The sequence below is a fragment of the Pecten maximus genome, chromosome 5 (assembly GCF_902652985.1).
Source record: "Pecten maximus chromosome 5, xPecMax1.1, whole genome shotgun sequence".
Taxonomy (NCBI): Eukaryota; Metazoa; Mollusca; class Bivalvia; order Pectinida; family Pectinidae; genus Pecten; species Pecten maximus.
The window spans coordinates 50830761-50852571 of NC_047019.1; the positions used below are offsets into that span (position 1 = coordinate 50830761).

The 21811-nt window shown below is 39.8% G+C and overlaps 1 protein-coding gene across 1 annotated transcript; it reads left to right on the plus strand.

The window, feature by feature from the left end:
• The first annotated feature begins 1969 nt into the window (after positions 1–1969).
• Positions 1970–21423, plus strand: LOC117328523 (proline-rich extensin-like protein EPR1). Its single transcript, XM_033886058.1, has 3 exons — positions 1970–2020; positions 14204–15956; positions 21116–21423. Exons 1-3 carry the CDS (start codon positions 1970–1972, stop codon positions 21421–21423), a joined length of 2112 nt encoding a protein of 703 aa, XP_033741949.1.
• Positions 21424–21811: the final 388 nt, after the last annotated feature.

Below are 21811 nucleotides of genomic sequence, written 5' to 3' on the forward strand. Positions count from 1 at the left end.
AGGTGAAATAACGGGTTTTACTACTGTAAATAACCTTTTTCTATGACACATTAATAACAAATAAATGAAACTTAAAAACAACAAGGAAATGGTGTCACCATGATATCAAATCTCCTGATGTTCTCTATCGACCATACTGTCATACGTGAATATCACACATATATATATAAATGTATCTCCTGATGTCTCCTGTCGACAATACTGTCATACGTGAATATCACACACATATATATATATGTATCTCCTGATGTCCCCTGTCGACCATACTGTCATACGTGAATATCATATATATATATATATATAAATGTATCTCCTGATGTCTCCTGTCGACCATACTGTCATACGTGAATATCACACACATATATATATATGTATCTCCTGATGTCCCCTGTCGACCATACTGTCATACGTGAATATCATATATATATATATATATAAATGTATCTCCTGATGTCCTCTGTCGACCATACTGTCAAACGTGAATATCATATATATATATATATATATAAATGTATCTCCTGATGTCCTCTGTCGACCATACTGTCATAGGTATGAATCAAATCTCTGATGTTCACTGTCGGCGACCATATTGTCATACATGAATATCATATCTCCTGATGTCACTGCAGGCCGGAGGTACAAACTGTCCTCACTGTAAACTGACAGGAAGTACAAAATGTTCTCTGCAGACCTGAAGAACAAACTGTTCTCCCCGCAGACCGGAAGTACAATCTGTTTTCTCTGCAGACTGGAAGTACTAACTGCACTCTCTGCAGACTGACCGGAACTACAAACCGCTCTCTCTGCAAACTGACCGGAAGTACAAACTGTTTTCTCTGCAGACTGGAAGTACAAACTGTTCTCTCTGCTGACCGGAAGTACAAACTGTTCTCGCTGAGAACCGGAAGTACAAACTGTTCTCGTTGAGAACCGGAAGTTCAAACTGTTCTCGCTGAGAACCGGAAGTACAAACTGTTCTCGCTGAGAACCGGAAGTACAAACTGTTCTCTCTGCAGACTGGAAGTACAAACTGTTCTCTCTGCAGACTGACCGGAAGTACAAACTGTTCTCTCTGCAGACCTTAAGTACAACCTGTTTTCTCTGCAGACCTGAAGTACAAACTATTCTCTCTGCAGACCGGAAGTACACATTATTCTCACTGCAGACCGAAAGTACAAACTATTCTCACTGCAGACCTGAAGTACAAATCATTCTCACTGCAGACCGGAAGTGCAAACTATTCTCACTGCAGACAGGAAGTACAAACTAGTCTCACTGCAGACCGGAGGTACAAACTGTTCACTCTGCAGATCGGAAGTACAAACTGTTCTCACTGCAGACCGGAGGTACAAACTGTTCTCACTGCAGACCGGAAGTACAAACTGCTCTCACTGCAGACCGGAGGTACAAACTGTTCTCTCTGCAGACCGGAAGTACAAACAGTTCTAAAGACCGGAGGTACGAACTGTTCTCTATGCAGACCGGAGGTACAATTATTCTGTCTGCAGACGAGAGGTACAAACTGTTCTCTCTGCAGACAGAAGGTACAAACTGTTCTCGGCAGCTTACATTAGGGTGTGTCGTTATGCATAACTAGCAGGTATTTGCGATTTAATGAGATAATATGTTATATATGTAAAGTGGGATAAGTCCATCACGCTGTTTGTCTAATATGTGTGAGAGTCTATTTGGCGTAGAATTGACAGTAGGGGGGAGAGAAAGAAAATGTTCGGCACCGTTCAGTAGAAGTTTTGTTATGATAAGAGTAACATCTACATTTCTCCGCCAAAAAAATGATAATCACGCAAGGGCTTGGGCAGACGACATTTAAAAGTCAGAACAAGACACAGATTAGTACAAACAAATAGTACTACTAATTACAATATAATAGCACATACATATAATAGGGAAAACGAAAAGGTATCGAATTACATAGACTATGACTTAAAGGCATCGAGGACAACAGACAATGGCTGTAGAAGAGACGATTCCTGAAGAAGAGGCTCCAAAGGGAGACGGAGTGTGTTTACTGATACTTCTCGTCGTTTAATTCACATCACCTATACTTTAGCCGGAGGGATATGTTGTTTAATTCACACTACCTATACTTTAGTCGGAGGGATATGTTGTTTAATTCACGCCACCGATACTTAGTCGGAGGGATATGTTGTTTAATTCACATCACCTATACTTTAGTCGGAGGGATATGTTGTTTAATTCACACTACCTATACTTTAGTCGGAGGGATATGTTGTTTAATTCACACTACCTATACTTTAGTCGGAGGGATATGTTGTTTAATTCACATCACCTATACTTTAGTCGGAGGGATATGTTGTTTAATTCACACTACCTATACTTTAGTCGGAGGGATATGTTGTTTAATTCACATCACCTATACTTTAGCCGGAGGGATATGTTGTTTAATTCACACTACCTATACTTTAGTCGGAGGGATATGTTGTTTAATTCACACCACCTATACTTTAGTCGGAGGGATATGTTGTTTAATTCACACTACCTATACTTTAGTGGGAGGGATATGTTGTTTAATTCACACTACCTATACTTTAGTGGGAGGGATATGTTGTTTAATTCACACTACCTATACTTTAGTCGGAGGGATATGTTGTTTAATTCACACTACCTATACTTTAGTGGGAGGGATATGTTGTTTAACTCACACTACCTATACTTTAGTGGGAGGGATATGTTGTTTAATTCACACTACCTATACTTTAGTCGGAAGGATATGTTGTTTAATTCACACTACCTATGCTTAAGTCGGAGGGATATGTTGTTTAATTCACGTTACCTATACTTTAGTCGGAGGGATATGTTGTTTAATTCACGTTACCTATACTTTAGTGGGAGGGATATGTTGTTTAATTCACATCACCTATACTTTAGTCGGAGGGATATGTTGTTTAATTCACACTACCTATACTTTAGTCGGAGGGATATGTTGTTTAATTCACACTACCTATACTTTAGTCGGAGGGATATGTTGTTTAATTCACACTACCTATACTTTAGTCGGAGGGATATGTTGTTTAATTCACATCACCTATACTTTAGTCGGAGGGATATGTTGTTTAATTCACATCACCTATACTTTAGTCGGAGGGATATGTTGTTTAATTCACATCACCTATACTTTAGTCGGAGGGATATGTTGTTTAATTCACACTACCTATACTTTTGTCGGAGGGATATGTTGTTTAATTCACATCACCTATACTTTAGTCGGAGGGATATGTTGTTTAATTCACATCACCTATACTTTAGTCGGAGGGATATGTTGTTTAATTCACATCACCTATACTTTAGTCGGAGGGATATGTTGTTTAATTCACACTACCTATACTTTAGTCGGAGGGATATGTTGTTTAATTCACACTACCTATACTTTAGTCGGAGGGATATGTTGTTTAATTCACGTTACCTATACTTTAGTCGGAGGGATATGTTGTTTAATTCACATCACCTATACTTTAGTCGGAGGGATATGTTGTTTAATTCACACTACCTATACTTTAGTCGGAGGGATATGTTGTTTAATTCACGTTACTTTTACTTTAGTCGGAGGGATATGTTGTTTAATTCACACCACCTATACTTTAGTCGGAGGGCTATGCTTTTTTTCTTGACAATTATAATGTAACACTGGTTCAGTAAATCCGCGATAAACAGCTTGGCAATAGACATCTTCACTTAAGCTCGATCAGTTCAGCGTACAACTAGTAAAACTATAGGAACTAAGATATTGTATGTAACAGAGGAAGAACGACATTTTGTATGTAAAGATACATAGAGACGTTATCAGTCTGGTACATAGAGACGGTATCAGTCTGGTACATACAGACGTTATCAGTCTGGTACATACACACGTTATCAGTCTGGTACATACACACGTTATCAGTCTGGTACATACACACGTTATCAGACTGGTACATACACACGTTATCAGTCTGGTACATACACACGTTATCAGTCTGGTACATACACACGTTATCAGACTGGTACATACAGACGTTATCAGTCTGGTACATACACACGTTATCAGTCTGGTACATACACACGTTATCAGTCTGGTACATACACACGTTATCAGTCTGGTACATACACACGTTATCAATCTGGTACATACACACGTTATCAGTCTGGTACATACACACGTTATCAGTCTGGTACATACACACGTTATCAGTCTGGTACATACACACGTTATCAGTCTGGTACATACACACGTTATCAGTCTGGTACATAGAGACGTTATCAGTCTGGTACATACACACGTTATCAGTCTGGTACATACAGACGTTATCAGTCTGGTACATAGAGACGTTATCAGTCTGGTACATACACACGTTATCAGTCTGGTACATACACACGTTATCAGTCTGGTACATAGAGACGTTATCAGTCTGGTACATACACACGTTATCAGTCTGGTACATACACACGTTATCAGTCTGGTACATACACACGTTATCAGTCTGGTACATACACACGTTATCAGTTTGGTACATACAGAATTTTTCAGTCTGGTACATAGAGACGTTATCAGTCAGGTACATACAGACGTTATCAGTCTGGTACATACACACGTTATCAGTCTGGTACATACACACGTTATCAGTCTGGTACATACACACGTTATCAGTCTGGTATATACACACGTTATCAGTCTGGTAAATACACACGTTATCAGTCTGGTACATACACACGTTATCAGTCTGGTACATACACACGTTATCAGTCTGGTACATACACACGTTATCAGACTGGTACATACACACGTTATCAGTCTGGTACATACACACGTTATCAGTCTGGTACATACACACGTTATCAGTCTGGTACATACACACGTTATCAGTCTGGTACATACACACGTTATCAGTCTGGTACATACACACGTTATCAGTCTGGTACATACACACGTTATCAGTCTGGTACATACACACGTTATCAGACTGGTACATACACACGTTATCAGTCTGGTACATAGACACGTTATCAGTCTGGTACATACACACATTATCAGTCTGGTACATAGACACGTTATCAGTCTGGTACATACACACGTTATCAGTCTGGTACATACACACGTTATCAGTCTGGTACATACACACGTTATCAGTCTGGTACATACACACGTTATCAGTCTGGTACATAGAGACGTTATCAGTCTGGTACATACACACGTTATCAGACAGGTACATACACACGTTATCAGTCTGGTACATACAGACGTTATCAGTCTGGTACATACAGACGTTATCAGTCTGGTACATACACACGTTATCAGTCTGGTACGTAGAGACGTTATCAGTCTGGTACATACACACGTTATCAGTCTGGTACATAGAGACGTTTTCAGTCTGGTACATACACACGTTATCAGTCTGGTACATACATACGTTATCAGTCTGGTACATACACACGTTATCAGTCTGGTACATAGAGACGTTATCAGTCTGTTACATACACACGTTGTCAGTCTGGTACATACACACGTTGTCAGTCTGGTACATACACACGTTTTCAGTCTGGTACATACACACGTTATCAGTCTGGTACATACACACGTTATCAGTCTGGTACATACACACGTTATCAGTCTGGTACATACACACGTTATCAGTCTGGTACATACACACGTTATCAGTCTGGTACATACACACGTTATCAGTCTGGTACATACACACGTTATCAGTTTGGTACATACAGAATTTTTCAGTCTGGTACATAGAGACGTTATCAGTCTGGTACATACAGACGTTATCAGTCTGGTACATACAGACGTTATCAGTCTGGTACATACACACGTTATCAGTCTGGTACATACACACGTTATCAGTTTGGTACATACAGAATTTTTCAGTCTGGTACATAGAGACGTTATCAGTCAGGTACATACAGACGTTATCAGTCTGGTACATACACACGTTATCAGTCTGCTACATACACACGTTATCAGTCTGGTACATACACACGTTATCAGTCTGGTACATACACACGTTATCAGTCTGGTACATACAGACGTTATCAGTCTGGTACATACACACGTTATCAGACTGGTACATACAGACGTTATCAGTCTGGTACATACACACGTTGTCAGTCTGGTACATACACACGTTGTCAGTCTGGTACATACACACGTTATCAGTCTGGTACATACACACGTTATCAGTCTGGTACATACACACGTTATCAGTCTGGTACATACACACGTTATCAGTCTGGTACATACACACGTTATCAGTCTGGTACATACACACGTTATCAGTCTGGTACATACACACGTTATCAGTCTGGTACATACACACGTTATCAGTCTGGTACATACACACGTTATCAGTTTGGTACATACAGAATTTTTCAGTCTGGTACATAGAGACGTTATCAGTCTGGTACATACAGACGTTATCAGTCTGGTACATACAGACGTTATCAGTCTGGTACATACACACGTTATCAGTCTGGTACATACACACGTTATCAGTTTGGTACATACAGAATTTTTCAGTCTGGTACATAGAGACGTTATCAGTCAGGTACATACAGACGTTATCAGTCTGGTACATACACACGTTATCAGTCTGGTACATACACACGTTATCAGTCTGGTACATACACACGTTATCAGTCTGCTACATACACACGTTATCAGTCTGGTACATACACACGTTATCAGTCTGGTACATACACACGTTATCAGACTGGTACATACAGACGTTATCAGTCTGGTACATACACACGTTATCAGTCTGGTACATACACACGTTATCAGACTGGTACATACACACGTTATCAGTCTGGTACATACACACGTTATCAGTCTGGTACATACACACGTTATCAGTCTGGTACATACACACGTTATCAGTCTGGTACATACACACGTTATCAGTCTGGTACATACACACGTTATCAGTCTGGTACATACACACGTTATCAGTCTGGTACATACACACGTTATCAGTCTGGTACATACACACGTTATCAGTCTGGTACATAGAGACGTTATCAGTCTGGTACATACACACGTTATCAGTCTGGTACATACAGACGTTATCAGTCTGGTACATAGAGACGTTATCAGTCTGGTACATACACACGTTATCAGTCTGGTACATACACACGTTATCAGTCTGGTACATACACACGTTATCAGTCTGGTACATACACACGTTATCAGTCTGGTACATAGAGACGTTATCAGTCTGGTACATACACACGTTGTCAGTCTGGTACATACACACGTTATCAGTCTGGTACATACAGACGTTGTCAGTCTGGTACATACACACGTTATCAGTCTGATACATAGAAACACCTAGTAATGGCTGCTGATTTGAAGTCAGAAAGGTTCGTAGAAAACTTCGACCACGATCTCTTGTATTTGATTGAAAACTTCTTAATCTCTTTTTATACAAGAAATGCTAGAAAAGACGCAAAGAAAAGCTATCCGTACAATTATCGACCTTCCATCCTATACCCGTATTGATGGTGTGTGTAATGATACAAACTTCTTGCTAGCCGTAGAAAACGTAGAAAGCTACAACTGCTATATAAGATGCAAAACAAATTAACTCCAGACTTCCTAAATCATCCACTTCCACCTATCAGTGGTGAAAACAATCCCCATGCCTGCCAAACAATGATAACTACAGGATCCCACCATGTAGACTCTCTCTTACCCACTTTTTACCATCTACTCTTCACAGTCGGAATGCCTTAAATGATTCCGCGCGTTCACTACCTACATTAGATTTATTTATATCCTCGTTAAAGTCAGATTTAAAGTCTCCCCTACCTATATAGTGTGGGGTTGGTGAGATGAATATTTAGCATACAAGGCTGAGACACCAGTGTACAGTAGCTCCTTGATTATGATCAGTTGAGGGTAAACCTTGGAATAACCCTTGTGGGAATGTCTACTTTAGAAATGTCGTCTTTCTGAGAAATGAACGAGATAGTCTTATCAAAAAATTTAAACTTTTTAAATGTTGGTTGAAATGAGAAAGAATCTTGTTTGGAAACCCAAACCTTACCATATCAATTCAAATGTATTAAGATACATTGTATATCCAAAAGTTAATTCAATCAAGCAAGTTATCTTATTTATCATTGTAGAAAAAACCATATGTGTAAATGTATATTGTGTCACTATTCTATGTGTAAATATATAGTGTGTCACTATTTTATGTGTAAATGTATACATGTAGTGTGTCACTATTTTATGTGTAAATGTATAGTGTGTCACTATTTTATGTGTAAATGTATATTGTGTCACTATTCTATGTGTAGATGTATATTGTGTCACTATTCTATGTGTAAATGTATAGTGTGTCACTATTTTATGTGTAAATGTATATTGTGTCACTGTTCTATGTGTAAATGTATATTGTGTCACTATTCTATGTGTAAATGTATATTGTGTCACTATTCTATGTGTAGATGTATATTGTGTCACTATTCTATGTGTAGATGTATATTGTGTCACTATTCTATGTGTAAATGTATATTGTGTCACTGTTCTATGTGTAAATGTATATTGTGTCACTATTCTATGTGTAGATGTATATTGTGTCACTATTCTATGTGTAAATATATAATGTGTCACTATTCTATGTGTAAATATATAATGTGTCACTATTCTATGTGTAGATGTATATTGTGTCACTGTTCTATGTGTAAATGTATATTGTGTCACTATTCTATGTGTAAATGTATATTGTGTCACTATTCTATGTGTAGATGTATATTGTGTCACTATTCTATGTGTAAATGTATAGTGTGTCACTATTTTATGTGTAAATATATAATGTGTCACTATTCTATGTGTAAATGTATAGTGTGTCACTGTTCTATGTGTAAATGTATATTGTGTCACAATTCCTTGTGTAAATATATAATGTGTCACTGTTCTATGTGTAAATATATAATGTGTCACTATTTTATGTGTATATATATAATGTGTCACTATTCTATGTGTAAATATATATTGTGTCACTATTCTATGTGTAAATATATAATGTGTCACTATTCTATGTGTAAATGTATAGTGTGTCACTGTTCTATGTGTAAATGTATATTGTGTCACTATTCTATGTGTAAATATATAATGTGTCACTATTTTATGTGTAGATGTATATTGTGTCACTATTTTATGTGTAGATGTATATTGTGTCACTATTCTATGTGTAAATTGTGTCACTATTTTATGTGTAAATGTATATTGTGTCACTATTCTATGTGTAAATGTATATTGTGTCACTATTTTATATGTAAATGTATATTGTGTCACTACCATTCTATATGTAAAACAATATCAAAATGTGTTGAATAAGTGTCAGTATATTAAGAAGTTATCTAAGGAATGTTTATTTACTTACTACACCATAAAGACGATACATCCGAAACTGTTGATGAGATTGTGGGCACTTTAGAGTAAAGTTGAGATATGTACACTGATAAGTAATCCATTATTAATGTCTGCAGATTTGTTGTAGTAAAGCGCTGTATCTTTACACATAATGGTACTAAACTAGCATGTATATCAGAATCAAATTAACATCGATTTACATATAGATTGATGTTTGAACTGCATAATGAAATGGGTTAATTCAAGTATATGTTTTACATATAAAGTGATGTTATCGGGCGCCACTGTCACTCACCAGGCGCCACTGTCATTCACCGGGCGACACTGTCACTCACCAGGCGCCACTGTCACTCACCAGGCGCCACTGTCATTCACCAGGCGCCACTGTCACTCAGCGAGCGCTACTTTCATTCACCGGGCGCCACTGTCACTCAGCGAGCGCTACTGTCATTCACCGGGCGCCACTGTCACTCAGCGAGCGCTACTGTCACTCAGCGAGCGCTACTTTCATTCACCGGGCGCCACTGTCACTCAGCGAGCGCTACTGTCATTCACCGGGCGCCACTGTCACTCAGCGAGCGCTACTGTCACTCACCAGGCGCCACTGTCACTCACCAGGCGCCACTGTCATTCACCAGGCGCCACTGTCACTCACCGGGCGCTACTGTCATTCACCAGGCGCCACTGTCACTCAGCGAGCGCTACTGTCATTCACCGGGCGCCGATGTCACTCAACTGAATGTATCAAGGGAACAAATATTATGCATTTTCTTCGGCTCTGTCAGTCGACGCCAAACAACCGAAAATTCAATTGAGCACCTTGATGTCACTTTCTGATCACATCTTGATACATGTAATTAGCTAGGTGTCATATATAACATCAGAGGAAAAATGGAAAGACTAGACAAGGACTCCAATCAAGGATCTTGGACTCTAGAGAGGCACTTTAACCATTTGAGCTACAGTATGTACACTCTTTTTCTCTGTCAGATGTCGATTAACATTAGACCAATACGAAACAAGTTGATATAAAAACATCTGAATGATTTCATCCAAGATGGGTAAAAATGTTCTGGCCGTCTACGGCTCAAACTGGTGACCTCTAACTTTTTTGACTTACGTTGTTCAAATTGGAAGTTCTCAGTTAACACCCAGAAAACAAAACAATATGATATTTACGAAAATAAAAGGCAGAGTGCAGTTGACTTTTCTATTTGGGGGAGTTGAACTTGAAACAGAAGATAGTTTTATGTATCTTTGAATTGTCTTTAACTACAATGCCAATTTTACCAAAGCGAAAGAACGACTAATTCAGCAGGCACAAAAAGCATTATTTACAGTACGTAGAAAAATCAGAACCTTTCTTTTACCAATTGATATCCAATTAAAATTGTTTGACTCCATAGTATTGCCAATTCTAACATATGGTGCGGATATTTGGGGATTTGAAAATAACACGCTAATTGAAAAGATTGATTTACAGTTTTGTAAGTATATGGTTATGGAAAAATAGGTAGATATTCTATTCAAATTGAAAGTACAGTAAGTCCTCTCTGTAACATAGATGTTGGGGACGAATGTCATTATCTATTAATTTATAACGACAGATAGATTACTGTACTGAGGAATAAATGTATACCAATTTATTATTATAACCACCCGACCACCTCGAAAATGAAAGGAATGTTTCAAATTTGCAATACTGTTCTTCTTAGAACAGTTAGCACATTTATAGAAAAGACATTGAAATTATTAGATATGTTGTAAACTATAATAACTGTCTAAATACGTCACGAACATGAATTAAGATGGTTTTTAATAGACACGTGTATAATGATGGTACTATAAATAGACTTGTGTATAATGATGGTACTATAAATAGACATGTGTATAATGATGGAACTATAAATAGACATGTGTATAATGATGGTACTATAAATAGACTTGTGTATAATGATGGTACTATAAATAGACATGTGTATAATGATGGTACTATAAATAGACTTGTGTATAATGATGGTACTATAAATAGACATGTGTATAATGACGGTACTATAAATACACATGTGTATAATGATGGTACTATAAATACACATGTGTATAATGATGGTACTATAAATACACATGTGTATAATGATGGTACTATAAATATACATGTGTATAATGATGGTACTATAAATAGACTTGTGTATAATGATGGTACTATACATAGACTTGTGTATAATGATGGTACTATAAATAGACTTGTGTATAATGATGGTACTTTTGATAGACTTGTGTATAATGATGGTACTATAAATAGACATGTGTATAATGATGGTACTATAAATACACATGTGTATAATGATGGTACTATAAATAGACATGTATATAATGATGATACTATAAATAGACATGTATATAATGATGGTACTATTTATAGACGTGTATAATGATGGTACTATAAATAGACTTGTGTATAATGATGGTACTATAAATAGACATGTATATAATGATGGTACTATAAATAGACATGTGTATAATGATGGTACTATAAATAGACATGTGTACAATGATGGTACTATAAATAGACATGTGTACAATGATGGTACTATAAATAGACATGTGTACAATGATGGTACTATAAATAGACATGTGTATAATGATGGTACTATAAATAGACATGTGTACAATGATGGTACTATAAATAGACATGTGTATAATGATGGTACTATATATAGACATGTGTATAATGATGGTACTATAAATAGACTCGTGTATAATGATGGTACTATAAATAGACATGTGTATAATGATGGTACTATAAACAGACATGTGTATAATGATGGTACTATAAATAGACATGTGTATAATGATGGTACTATAAATAGACATGTGTATAATGATGGTATTATAAATAGACATGTGTATAATGATGGTACTATAAATAGACATGTGTATAATGATGGTACTATAAATAGACTCGTGTATAATGATGGTACTATAAATAGACATGTGTATAATGATGGTACTATAAATAGACATGTGTATAATGATGGTACTTTTGATAGAGAACATAGTGTATAATTATGTATAATATTACTACTGAGCATTAAAATAATTCCCCTATGTACACAAAAGCATGCATGCTGTTCTATTGTCATGTGAGTTTGCTGTCAATTCTAATACAAGTGAATTTTGCAATGTCAATGTAATTTTACCATATTATATACAAAGCCAATGCCTTAAGAATATGTGATTCACGGCATTTACCATACGTACAAAGATAAGGTTTAGAAATATGTGAAAACATGCTTCCCAAACCTAGAAGTCCATAAACACATGAACTACAAATACTGCTGCTTCAGTCACTTTATAGACGTATGACAGTGATGTGCATATACGTTATCACTTAATGATGCTATCGTATAGCCATACATTTGTTACAGCGGTAGTTTACGAGTATAACCGTCACGTCCTTATAATGACCAGACCGGCCGTTATACCACAGCACTGCCACACCAAAGTTCCTCTTTGTCAATATAAGACCGATTTGGTCGCTATACCACAGACCTGCCACACCAAAGTTCCTCTTGGTCAATGTAAGACCTATTTGGCCGTTAAACTGTCCTTATCTGTCATAATCATCAGATAGCTTTGTGTTCTGCAATATGTCAGATTCTTATTATCATCAGATTTATTGAAGTTAATTGTGTAATTTAAGGATCACCGACACGAAAGTGTGATATATGATGTCTTAAACAGAGATTGGATAACGAGTTCAGAGGTGAACAAGGGGTCAGACTCATCAGCTGTTTTTTTAGGTATTGATCGCATGAAATTGGATATCTGATCAGACGGAAAGTCTCCCTTGTTCTTATAAACCTCGTATATCAAATCAAATAGGTCCATCTCATGATTACAAGTCAGAGTTGTTTTCTGAATGTGAGTACTTGGACAAGAGTCTTGAGTTGTGTTTTGAATACAAATACGGGTACATGTATATCTGTATAGTGGAGCGTCCAGACGCGTCAGAGTGGAACAGCATTAACCTGTAAACGGGTATATCTGTACAGTGGAGCGTCCAGACGCGTCAGAGTGGAACAGCATTAACCTGTAAACGGGTATATCTGTATAGTGGAGCGTCCAGACGCGTCAGAGTGGAACAGCATTAACCTGTAAACGGGTATATCTGTACAGTGGAGCGTCCAGACGCGTCAGAGTGGAACAGCATTAACCTGTAAACGGGTATATCTGTATAGTGGAGCGTCCAGACGCGTCAGAGTGGAACAGCATTAACCTGTAAACGGGTGTATCTGTATAGTGGAGCGTCCAGACGCGTCAGAGTGGAACAGCATTAACCTGTAAACGGGAATAGCCCGCTATAAGAAAGTGGTGATGTACAGAAGCACGAACCTTTTTGTTAGATCAAAAGGCGGGACAAACCACAGCTGAGCCACGGGAGAGGGGGCCGTGGTGGCCGAGTAGTTAAGGTGTCCTGACACTTTATCACTAGCCCTCCACATCTTGGTCGCGAGTTCGAAACCCACGTCGAGCAGTTGTCCTGTACTGACCGTAGGCCGATTGTTTTTTCTCCGGGCACTCCGGCTTTACTCCACCTCCAAAACATGGCACGTCCTTAAGTGACCCTGACTGTTATTAGGACGTTAAACAAAATAAACAAAACCAAACGGGAACATAAGGCGGCATACAAAACAATGAGATCAACCGTAAAAGGCTCGACAGCACAAAACAATAAGTAAAATATAGATAAAAGAGCGAGGCACTTACCATCAAATACATGTCGACTGTCTCGTCAATAAGTGGACAGATAATACTAATGATAGGCTTCCTAATCCACGGATCAGTCCCCCAAACCAAAGGCTTCCTCATCCACGGATTAGTCCCACAAACCAAAGGCTTCCTAATCCACGGATCAGTCACCCAAACCAAAGGCTTCCTAATCCACGGATCAGTCCCCCAAACCAAAGGCTTCCTAATCCACGGATCAGTCCCCCAAACCAAAGGCTTCCTAATCCACGGATCAGTCCCCCAAACCAAAGGCTTCCTAATCCACGGATCAGTCCCCCAAACCAAAGGCTTCCTAATCCACGGATTAGTCCCCCAAACCAAAGGCTTCCTAATCCACGGATCAGTCCCCCAAACCAAAGGCTTCCTAATCCACGGATCAGTCCCCCCAACCAAAGGCTGTCTAATCCACGGATTAGTCCCCCAAACCAAAGGCTTCCTAATCCACGGATCAGTCCCCCAAACCAAAGGCTTCCTCATCCACGGATTAGTCCCACAAACCAAAGGCTTCCTAATCCACGGATCAGTCACCCAAACCAAAGGCTTCCTAATCCACGGATCAGTCCCCCAAACCAAAGGCTTCCGAATCCACGGATCAGTCCCCCAAACCAAAGGCTTCCTAATCCACGGATCAGTCCCCCAAACCAAAGGCTTCCTAATCCACGGATCAGTCCCCCAAACCAAAGGCTTCCTAATCCACGGATCAGTCCCCCAAACCAAAGGCTTCCTAATCCACGGATCAGTCCCCCCAACCAAAGGCTGTCTAATCCACGGATTAGTCCCCCAAACCAAAGGCTTCCTAATCCACGGATCAGTCCCCCAAACCAAAGGCTTCCTAATCCACGGATCAGTCCCCCCAACCAAAGGCTGTCTAATCCACGGATTAGTCCCCCAAACCAAAGGCTTCCTAATCCACGGATCAGTCCCCCAAACCAAAGGCTGTCTAATCCACGGATTAGTCCCCCCAACCAAAGGCTTCCTAATCCACGGATTAGTCCCCCAAACCAAAGGCTTCCTAATCCATGGATCAGTCCCCCAAACCAAAGGCTTTCTAATCCACGGATCATTCCCCCAAACCAAAGGGTTTCTAATCCACGGATCAGTCCCCCAAACCAAAGGCTTTCTAATCCACGGATCAGTCCCCCAAACCAAAGGCTTCCTAATCCATCGATTAGTCCCACAAACCAAAGGCTTCCTAATCCACGGATCAGTCCCACAAACCAAAGGCTTCCTAATCCACGGATCAGTCCCACAAACCAAAGGCTTCCTAATCCACGGATCAGTCCCACAAACCAAAGGCTTCCTAATCCACGGATCAGTCCCCCAAACCAAAGGCTGTCTAATCCACGGATTAGTCCCCCCAACCAAAGGCTTCCTAATCCACGGATTAGTCCCCCAAACCAAAGGCTTCCTAATCCATGGATCAGTCCCCCAAACCAAAGGCTTTCTAATCCACGGATCATTCCCCCAAACCAAAGGCTTTCTAATCCACGGATCAGTCCCCCAAACCAAAGGCTTTCTAATCCACGGATCAGTCCCCCAAACCAAAGGCTTCCTAATCCATCGATTAGTCCCACAAACCAAAGGCTTCCTAATCCACGGATCAGTCCCACAAACCAAAGGCTTCCTAATCCACGGATCAGTCCCACAAACCAAAGGCTTCCTAATCCACTGATCAGTCCCACAAACCAAAGGCTTCCTAATCCACGGATTAGTCCCACAAAGACAACACATACAAAATTGTCAATAACAGACTTCGTGTTGACAAGTGAAATCTGTCGATAATAGACTTGGCATTACATAACAAATCTAACCTTTCGATAGCAGACTTCGCGTTTACATAACAGATCTAACCTTTCGATAGCAGACTTCGCGTTTACAATTCAATGGGTATTGGGCAACAGGCAAAAGCCTATATAAGCCCTCTCCCTTTGGTGGTATAATGGACTGCATACATAAATAGTATAATATATAGCATCAATAATATTGTAGAAATAATATCAATGAAGCTAAACAAAAAATGGCCACAATTAACACTGCAGCACGGATCAACAGATACCACATGAATAATAAAGTTTAGTTACCTCCCTTAACAACATGTTTACAAACTAGGGAAGGAAGCGTTTTAGATACACAGATTAATCTATATTTAGAACCGCATGGTGAAGCAGAAGGTTAGCTTAGCATTGAAGAATACAAACAAGGAGGGGAACACGTTCACTGTTTTTAGTTAGGGCCGAGAGTATTAAAGCTGTAAAAGAAGGCAATTTCAAACTGAGATAGCTTATTGTAACGAGAGGACGAGCATTGACCAAGTTTGGGAAACAGTTGAGTATCGCCCTGGATGGCATATATTCCACGTGGCTGTACGTTATAGACCTAGTGTAAGTATGGATACGTTTACTAGGCTAATTGGTTTAGGAGGTCCGTGGTGCAATAAAGTCACTATGAATAAAACATTACTCCCACGTGACCCACCTTGGAACCTGGAGGGGGTGTCAGTGACAAGTCACAAATTGATACTCATTGCATTTTACTTCAACTCATACACACTGTCATCCAATCCTTACCGGCCACCTTCATTCACATATATACCAACACCCACATTTCAAATATATCTTCAAAAGACTTCATGGTAAGATAAGAAATCCATCATAACTATTGCAGTCAGCAACTCGTGCTGTAATTGTGCTAATAATTATCAAGCAGGAAAACATTCTTTAAAGTGCCATATCTGTATCATTTTTGAGATAATTACCAAACCGTCATTATTATTCAAAACTGATAGGAGACAAATGTAATTCAAAACCTATAGAAAACAAAAAGGGTACCGACATAATAAAAAAAACTGTCAATCTAATTCAAAACCAATAAAAAAGCAACAGAGAATACTGGCATAATCACAAAACGTTAATTGTAATTCAGAACCGATCAAACGAAGGCGGATTAGGAGAAAAAATACTTGTAAAATGAGAGAAATGTGTTCGGACGGACAGCAGTCGTTGCTGCACTATCGACAATCGTCACACCTGTCGATAATGTGATTATGCGAGTGGCACTTTTGTCTCGGGTGAATTATGTTATCATGTTGGGACACTTTTGTCTCGGGTGAATTATATTATCATGTTGTGACACTTTTGTCTCGGGTGAATTATGTTATCATGTTGTGACACTTTTGTCTCGGGTGAATTATGTTATCATGTTGTGACACTTTTGTCTCGGGTGAATTATATCATCATGTTGTGACACTTTTGTCTCGGGTGAATTATGTTATCATGCTGTGACGCTTTTGTCTCGGGTGAATTATGTTATCATGTTGTGACACTTTTGTCTCGGGTGAATTATGTTATCATGTTGTGACACTTTTGTCTCGGGTGAATTATATCATCATGTTGTGACACTTTTGTCTCGGGTGAATTATGTCATCATGTTGTGACACTTTTGTCTCGGGTGAATTATGTTATCATGTTGTGACACTTTCGTCTCGGGTGAATTATATCATCATGTTGTGACACTTTCGTCTCGGGTGAATTATATCATCATGTTGTGACAATTTTGTCTCGGGTGAATTATATCATCATATTGTGACACTTTTGTCTCGGGTGAATTATATCATCATGTTGTGACATTTTTGTCTCGGGTGAATTATGTTATCATGTTGTGACATTTTCGTCTCGGGTGAATTATATCATCATGTTGTGACATTTTTGTCTCGGGTGAATTATGTTATCATGCTGTGACACTTTCGTCTCGGGTGAATTATGTTATCATGCTGTGACACTTTTGTCTCGGGTGAATTATGTTATCATGCTGTGACACTTTTGTCTCGGGTGAATTATGTTATCATGCTGTGACACTTTTGTCTCGGGTGAATTATGTTATCATGCTGTGACACTTTTGTCTCGGGTGAATTATGTTATCATGTTGTGACATTTTCGTCTGGGGTGAATTATGTTATCATGCTGTGACACTTTTGTCTCGGGTGAATTATGTTATCATGTTGTGACATTTTCGTCTGGGGTGAATTATGTTATCATGCTGTGACACTTTTGTCTCGGGTGAATTATGTCATCATGTTTTTTCATTAGTAGTCGAAGGTGGTTTTTATTAGTGATTTGCCCACATCTTGTTAGAAAGAAAGATACCACAATGAGTCAGATTTCCTATCTTATACCTAATGTTACCTGTACCTAGCTGAAGGAAATGAAACAATAACAGTAAAACACACTCCCTCCACCGTAATCAGGTTTCTCCTCGTCACGTAATACAGGCGTATAACTGGTGTTCTAAACAGTATACAGTACATCATTTATAGCGACAAGGCCTATTTTATGATGGAGCGTTTCCTCTCATCCTTTGAAGATATTAATTAAATCTGTGGAAGACAATGCCAGATCATTGTAAAAGAGAGTACGCTAAATTAGAACCACTTTCAGAGTGGGTCAAATTAATCATTACTCAAAGAGAACAGACTATGCATGTAGCTAATAGATATTCGAAATGAAATCCATTTTCACCTAATATCTAAACCAAACCGACTGATCTTATTACAGAATGAGAGTCTGTCTGAGGAGAGACCATTCCGTGTCTGTCTGAGGACGGACCATTCAGTGTCTGTCTGAGGAGAGACCATTCAGTGTCTGTCTGAGGAGAGACCATTCAGTATATGTCTGAGGAACCATTCAGTGTCTGTCTGAGGACGGACCATTCAGTATCTGTCTGAGGAGAGACCATTCAGTGTCTGTCTGAGGACGGACCATTCAGTATCTGTCTGAGGACGGACCATTCAGTATCTGTCTGAGGACGGACCATTCAGTGTCTGTCTGAGGACGGACCATTCAGTGTCTGTCTGAGGAGAGACCATTCCGTGTCTGTCTGAGGACGGACCATTCCGTGTCTGTCTGAGGACGGACCATTCAGTGTCTGTCTGAGGACGGACCATTCAGTGTCTGTCTGAGGACAGACCATTCAGTATCTGTCTGAGGACGGACCATTCAGTATCTGTCTGAGGAGAGACCATTCAGTATATGTCTGAGGAGAGACCATTCAGAATCTGTCTGAGGACGGACCATTCAGTGTCTGTCTGAGGATAGACCATTTAGAGTCTGTCTGAGGAGAGACCATTCAGTATCTGTCTGAGGAGAGACCATTCAGTGTCTGTCTGAGGATAGACCATTCAGTATCTGTCTGAGGATAGACCATTCAGTGTCTGTCTGAGGAGAGACCATTCAGTGTCTGTCTGAGGAGAGACCATTCCGTGTCTGTCTGAGGACGGACCATTCAGTATCTGTTTGAGGAGAGACCATTCAGTGTCTGTCTGAGGAGAGACCATTCAGTATCTGTTTGAGGAGAGACCATTCAGTGTCTGTCTGAGGAGAGACCATTCAGTATATGTCTGAGGAGAGACCATTCAGTGTCTGTCTGAGGAGAGACCATTCAGTATCTGTCTGAGGAGAGACCATTCAGTATCTGTCTGAGGACGGACCATTCAGTGTCTGTCTGAGGAGAGACCATTCAGTGTCTGTCTGAGGAGAGACCATTCAGTGTCTGTCTGAGGAGAGACCATTCAGTGTCTGTCTGAGGACGGACCATTCAGTATCTGTCTGAGGACGAACCATTCAGTGTCTGTCTGAGGACGGACCATTCAGTATCTGTCTGAGGAGAGACCATTCAGTATCTGTCTGAGGAGAGACCATTCAGTATATGTCTGAGGACGGACCATTCAGTATATGTCTGAGGACGGACCATTCAGTATCTGTCTGAGGAGAGACCATTCAGTGTCTGTCTGAGGACGAACCATTCAGTGTCTGTCTGAGGACGGACCATTCAGTATCTGTCTGAGGAGAGACCATTCAGTATCTGTCTGAGGAGAGAACATTCAGTATATGTCTGAGGACGGACCATTCAGTATCTGTCTGAGGAGAGACCATTCAGTATCTGTCTGAGGAGAGAACATTCAGTGTCTATCTGAGGACGGACCATTCAGTATCTGTCTGAGGAGAGACCATTCAGTATCTGTCTGAGGAGAGACCATTCAGTATCTGTCTGAGGACGGACCATTCAGTATATGTCTGAGGACGGACTATTCAGTGTCTGTCTGAGGACGGACCATTCAGTATCTGTCTGAGGACTGAATATTCAGTGTCTGTCTGAGGAGAGACCATTCAGAATCTGTCTGAGGACGGACCATTCAGTATATGTCTGAGGACGGACCATTCAGTATCTGTCTGAGGAGAGACCATTCAGTATCTGTCTGAGGAGAGACCATTCAGTGTCTGTCTGAGGACGGACCATTCAGAATCTGTCTGAGGAGAGACCATTCAGAATCTGTCTGAGGAGAGACCATTCAGTGTCTGTCTGAGGACGGACTATTCAGTGTCTGTCTGAGGACGGACCATTCAGTATCTGTCTGAGGACGGACCATTCAGAATCTGTCTATCATATTGATTTTTTTTGTGTGAAAATAAATTTTAATAAAAAGCGTAATACTATCCTTGCATACATTATCTAGTTATTTGTTACAATTTTTCATTCATGTTGCTATGGATACGAATACATATGGGTACATATAAAAAGATTGCCAGAACAGCCTCGAACGAAGCTCCAACACGATCTTTCCCACCAAACAGTCTCGAACGTAGCTCCAACACGATCTATTCCACAAAACAGTCTCGAACGTAGCTCCTTCAACACGATCTATACCACCAAACAGCCTCGAACGTAGCTCCTTCAACACGATCTATCACACCAAACAGCCTCGAACGTAGCTCCTTCAACACGATCTATCCCACCAAACAGCCTCGAACGTAGCTCCTCCAACACGATCTATCACACCAAACAGCCTCGAACGTAGCTCCTTCAACACGATCTATCACACCAAACAGTCTCGAACGTAGCTCCTTCAACACGATCTATCCCACCAAACAGCCTCGAACGTAGCTCCTTCAACACGATCTATACCACCAAACAGCCTCGAACGTAGCTCCTTCAACAGAGCTATCCCACCAAACAGCCTCGAACGTAGCTCCTTCAACACAGCTATCACACCAAACAGCCTCGAACGTAGCTCCTTCAACAGAGCTATCCCACCAAACAGCCTCGAACGTAGCTCCTTCAACAGAGCTATCCCACCAAACAGCCTCGAACGTAGCTCCTTCAACACAGCTATCACACCAAACAGCCTCGAACGTAGCTCCTTCAACACGATCTATCCCACCAAACAGCCTCGAACGTAGCTCCTTCAACACGAGCTATCCCACCAAACAGCCTCGAACGTAGCTCCTTCAACACGATCTATCACACCAAACAGCCTCGAACGTAGCTCCTACAACACGATCTATACCACCAAACAGTCTCGAACGTAGCTGGTAAAAAAGGAGGTCACAGGGACTCAATATTATAAATGCCAATAATCTCAAATACATATTTTATTTGTGTCTCAAAACACAACAATTCTTGTCTGAGCAATAACTTTCAAACAATTAAAAATATTTTGGTTTGATTTTCAACATATCAATATATCATGATTATGGAGAAAGATTAAAAAATTATCGTTCAATTTTGTCAATATTTGTGAAATCAGAAATTGACTCCTCATTTCACTGACAATCGATATGGTCTGTG

What these genes read in the sequence shown, in the direction of transcription:
- LOC117328523 (XM_033886058.1), top strand. Translation starts at nt 1,970, where the DNA reads ATGGCTGTAGAAGAGACGATTCCTGAAGAAGAGGCTCCAAAGGGAGAC. An exon ending in AGGCTCCAAAGGGAGACGGA is followed by an intron (nt 2,021 to 14,203) that starts GTGTGTTTACTG and finishes CTCGTCAATAAG; the next exon opens with TGGACAGATAATACTAATGA. An exon ending in AACAGACTTCGTGTTGACAA is followed by an intron (nt 15,957 to 21,115) that starts GTGAAATCTGTC and finishes CCCACCAAACAG; the next exon opens with CCTCGAACGTAGCTCCTTCA.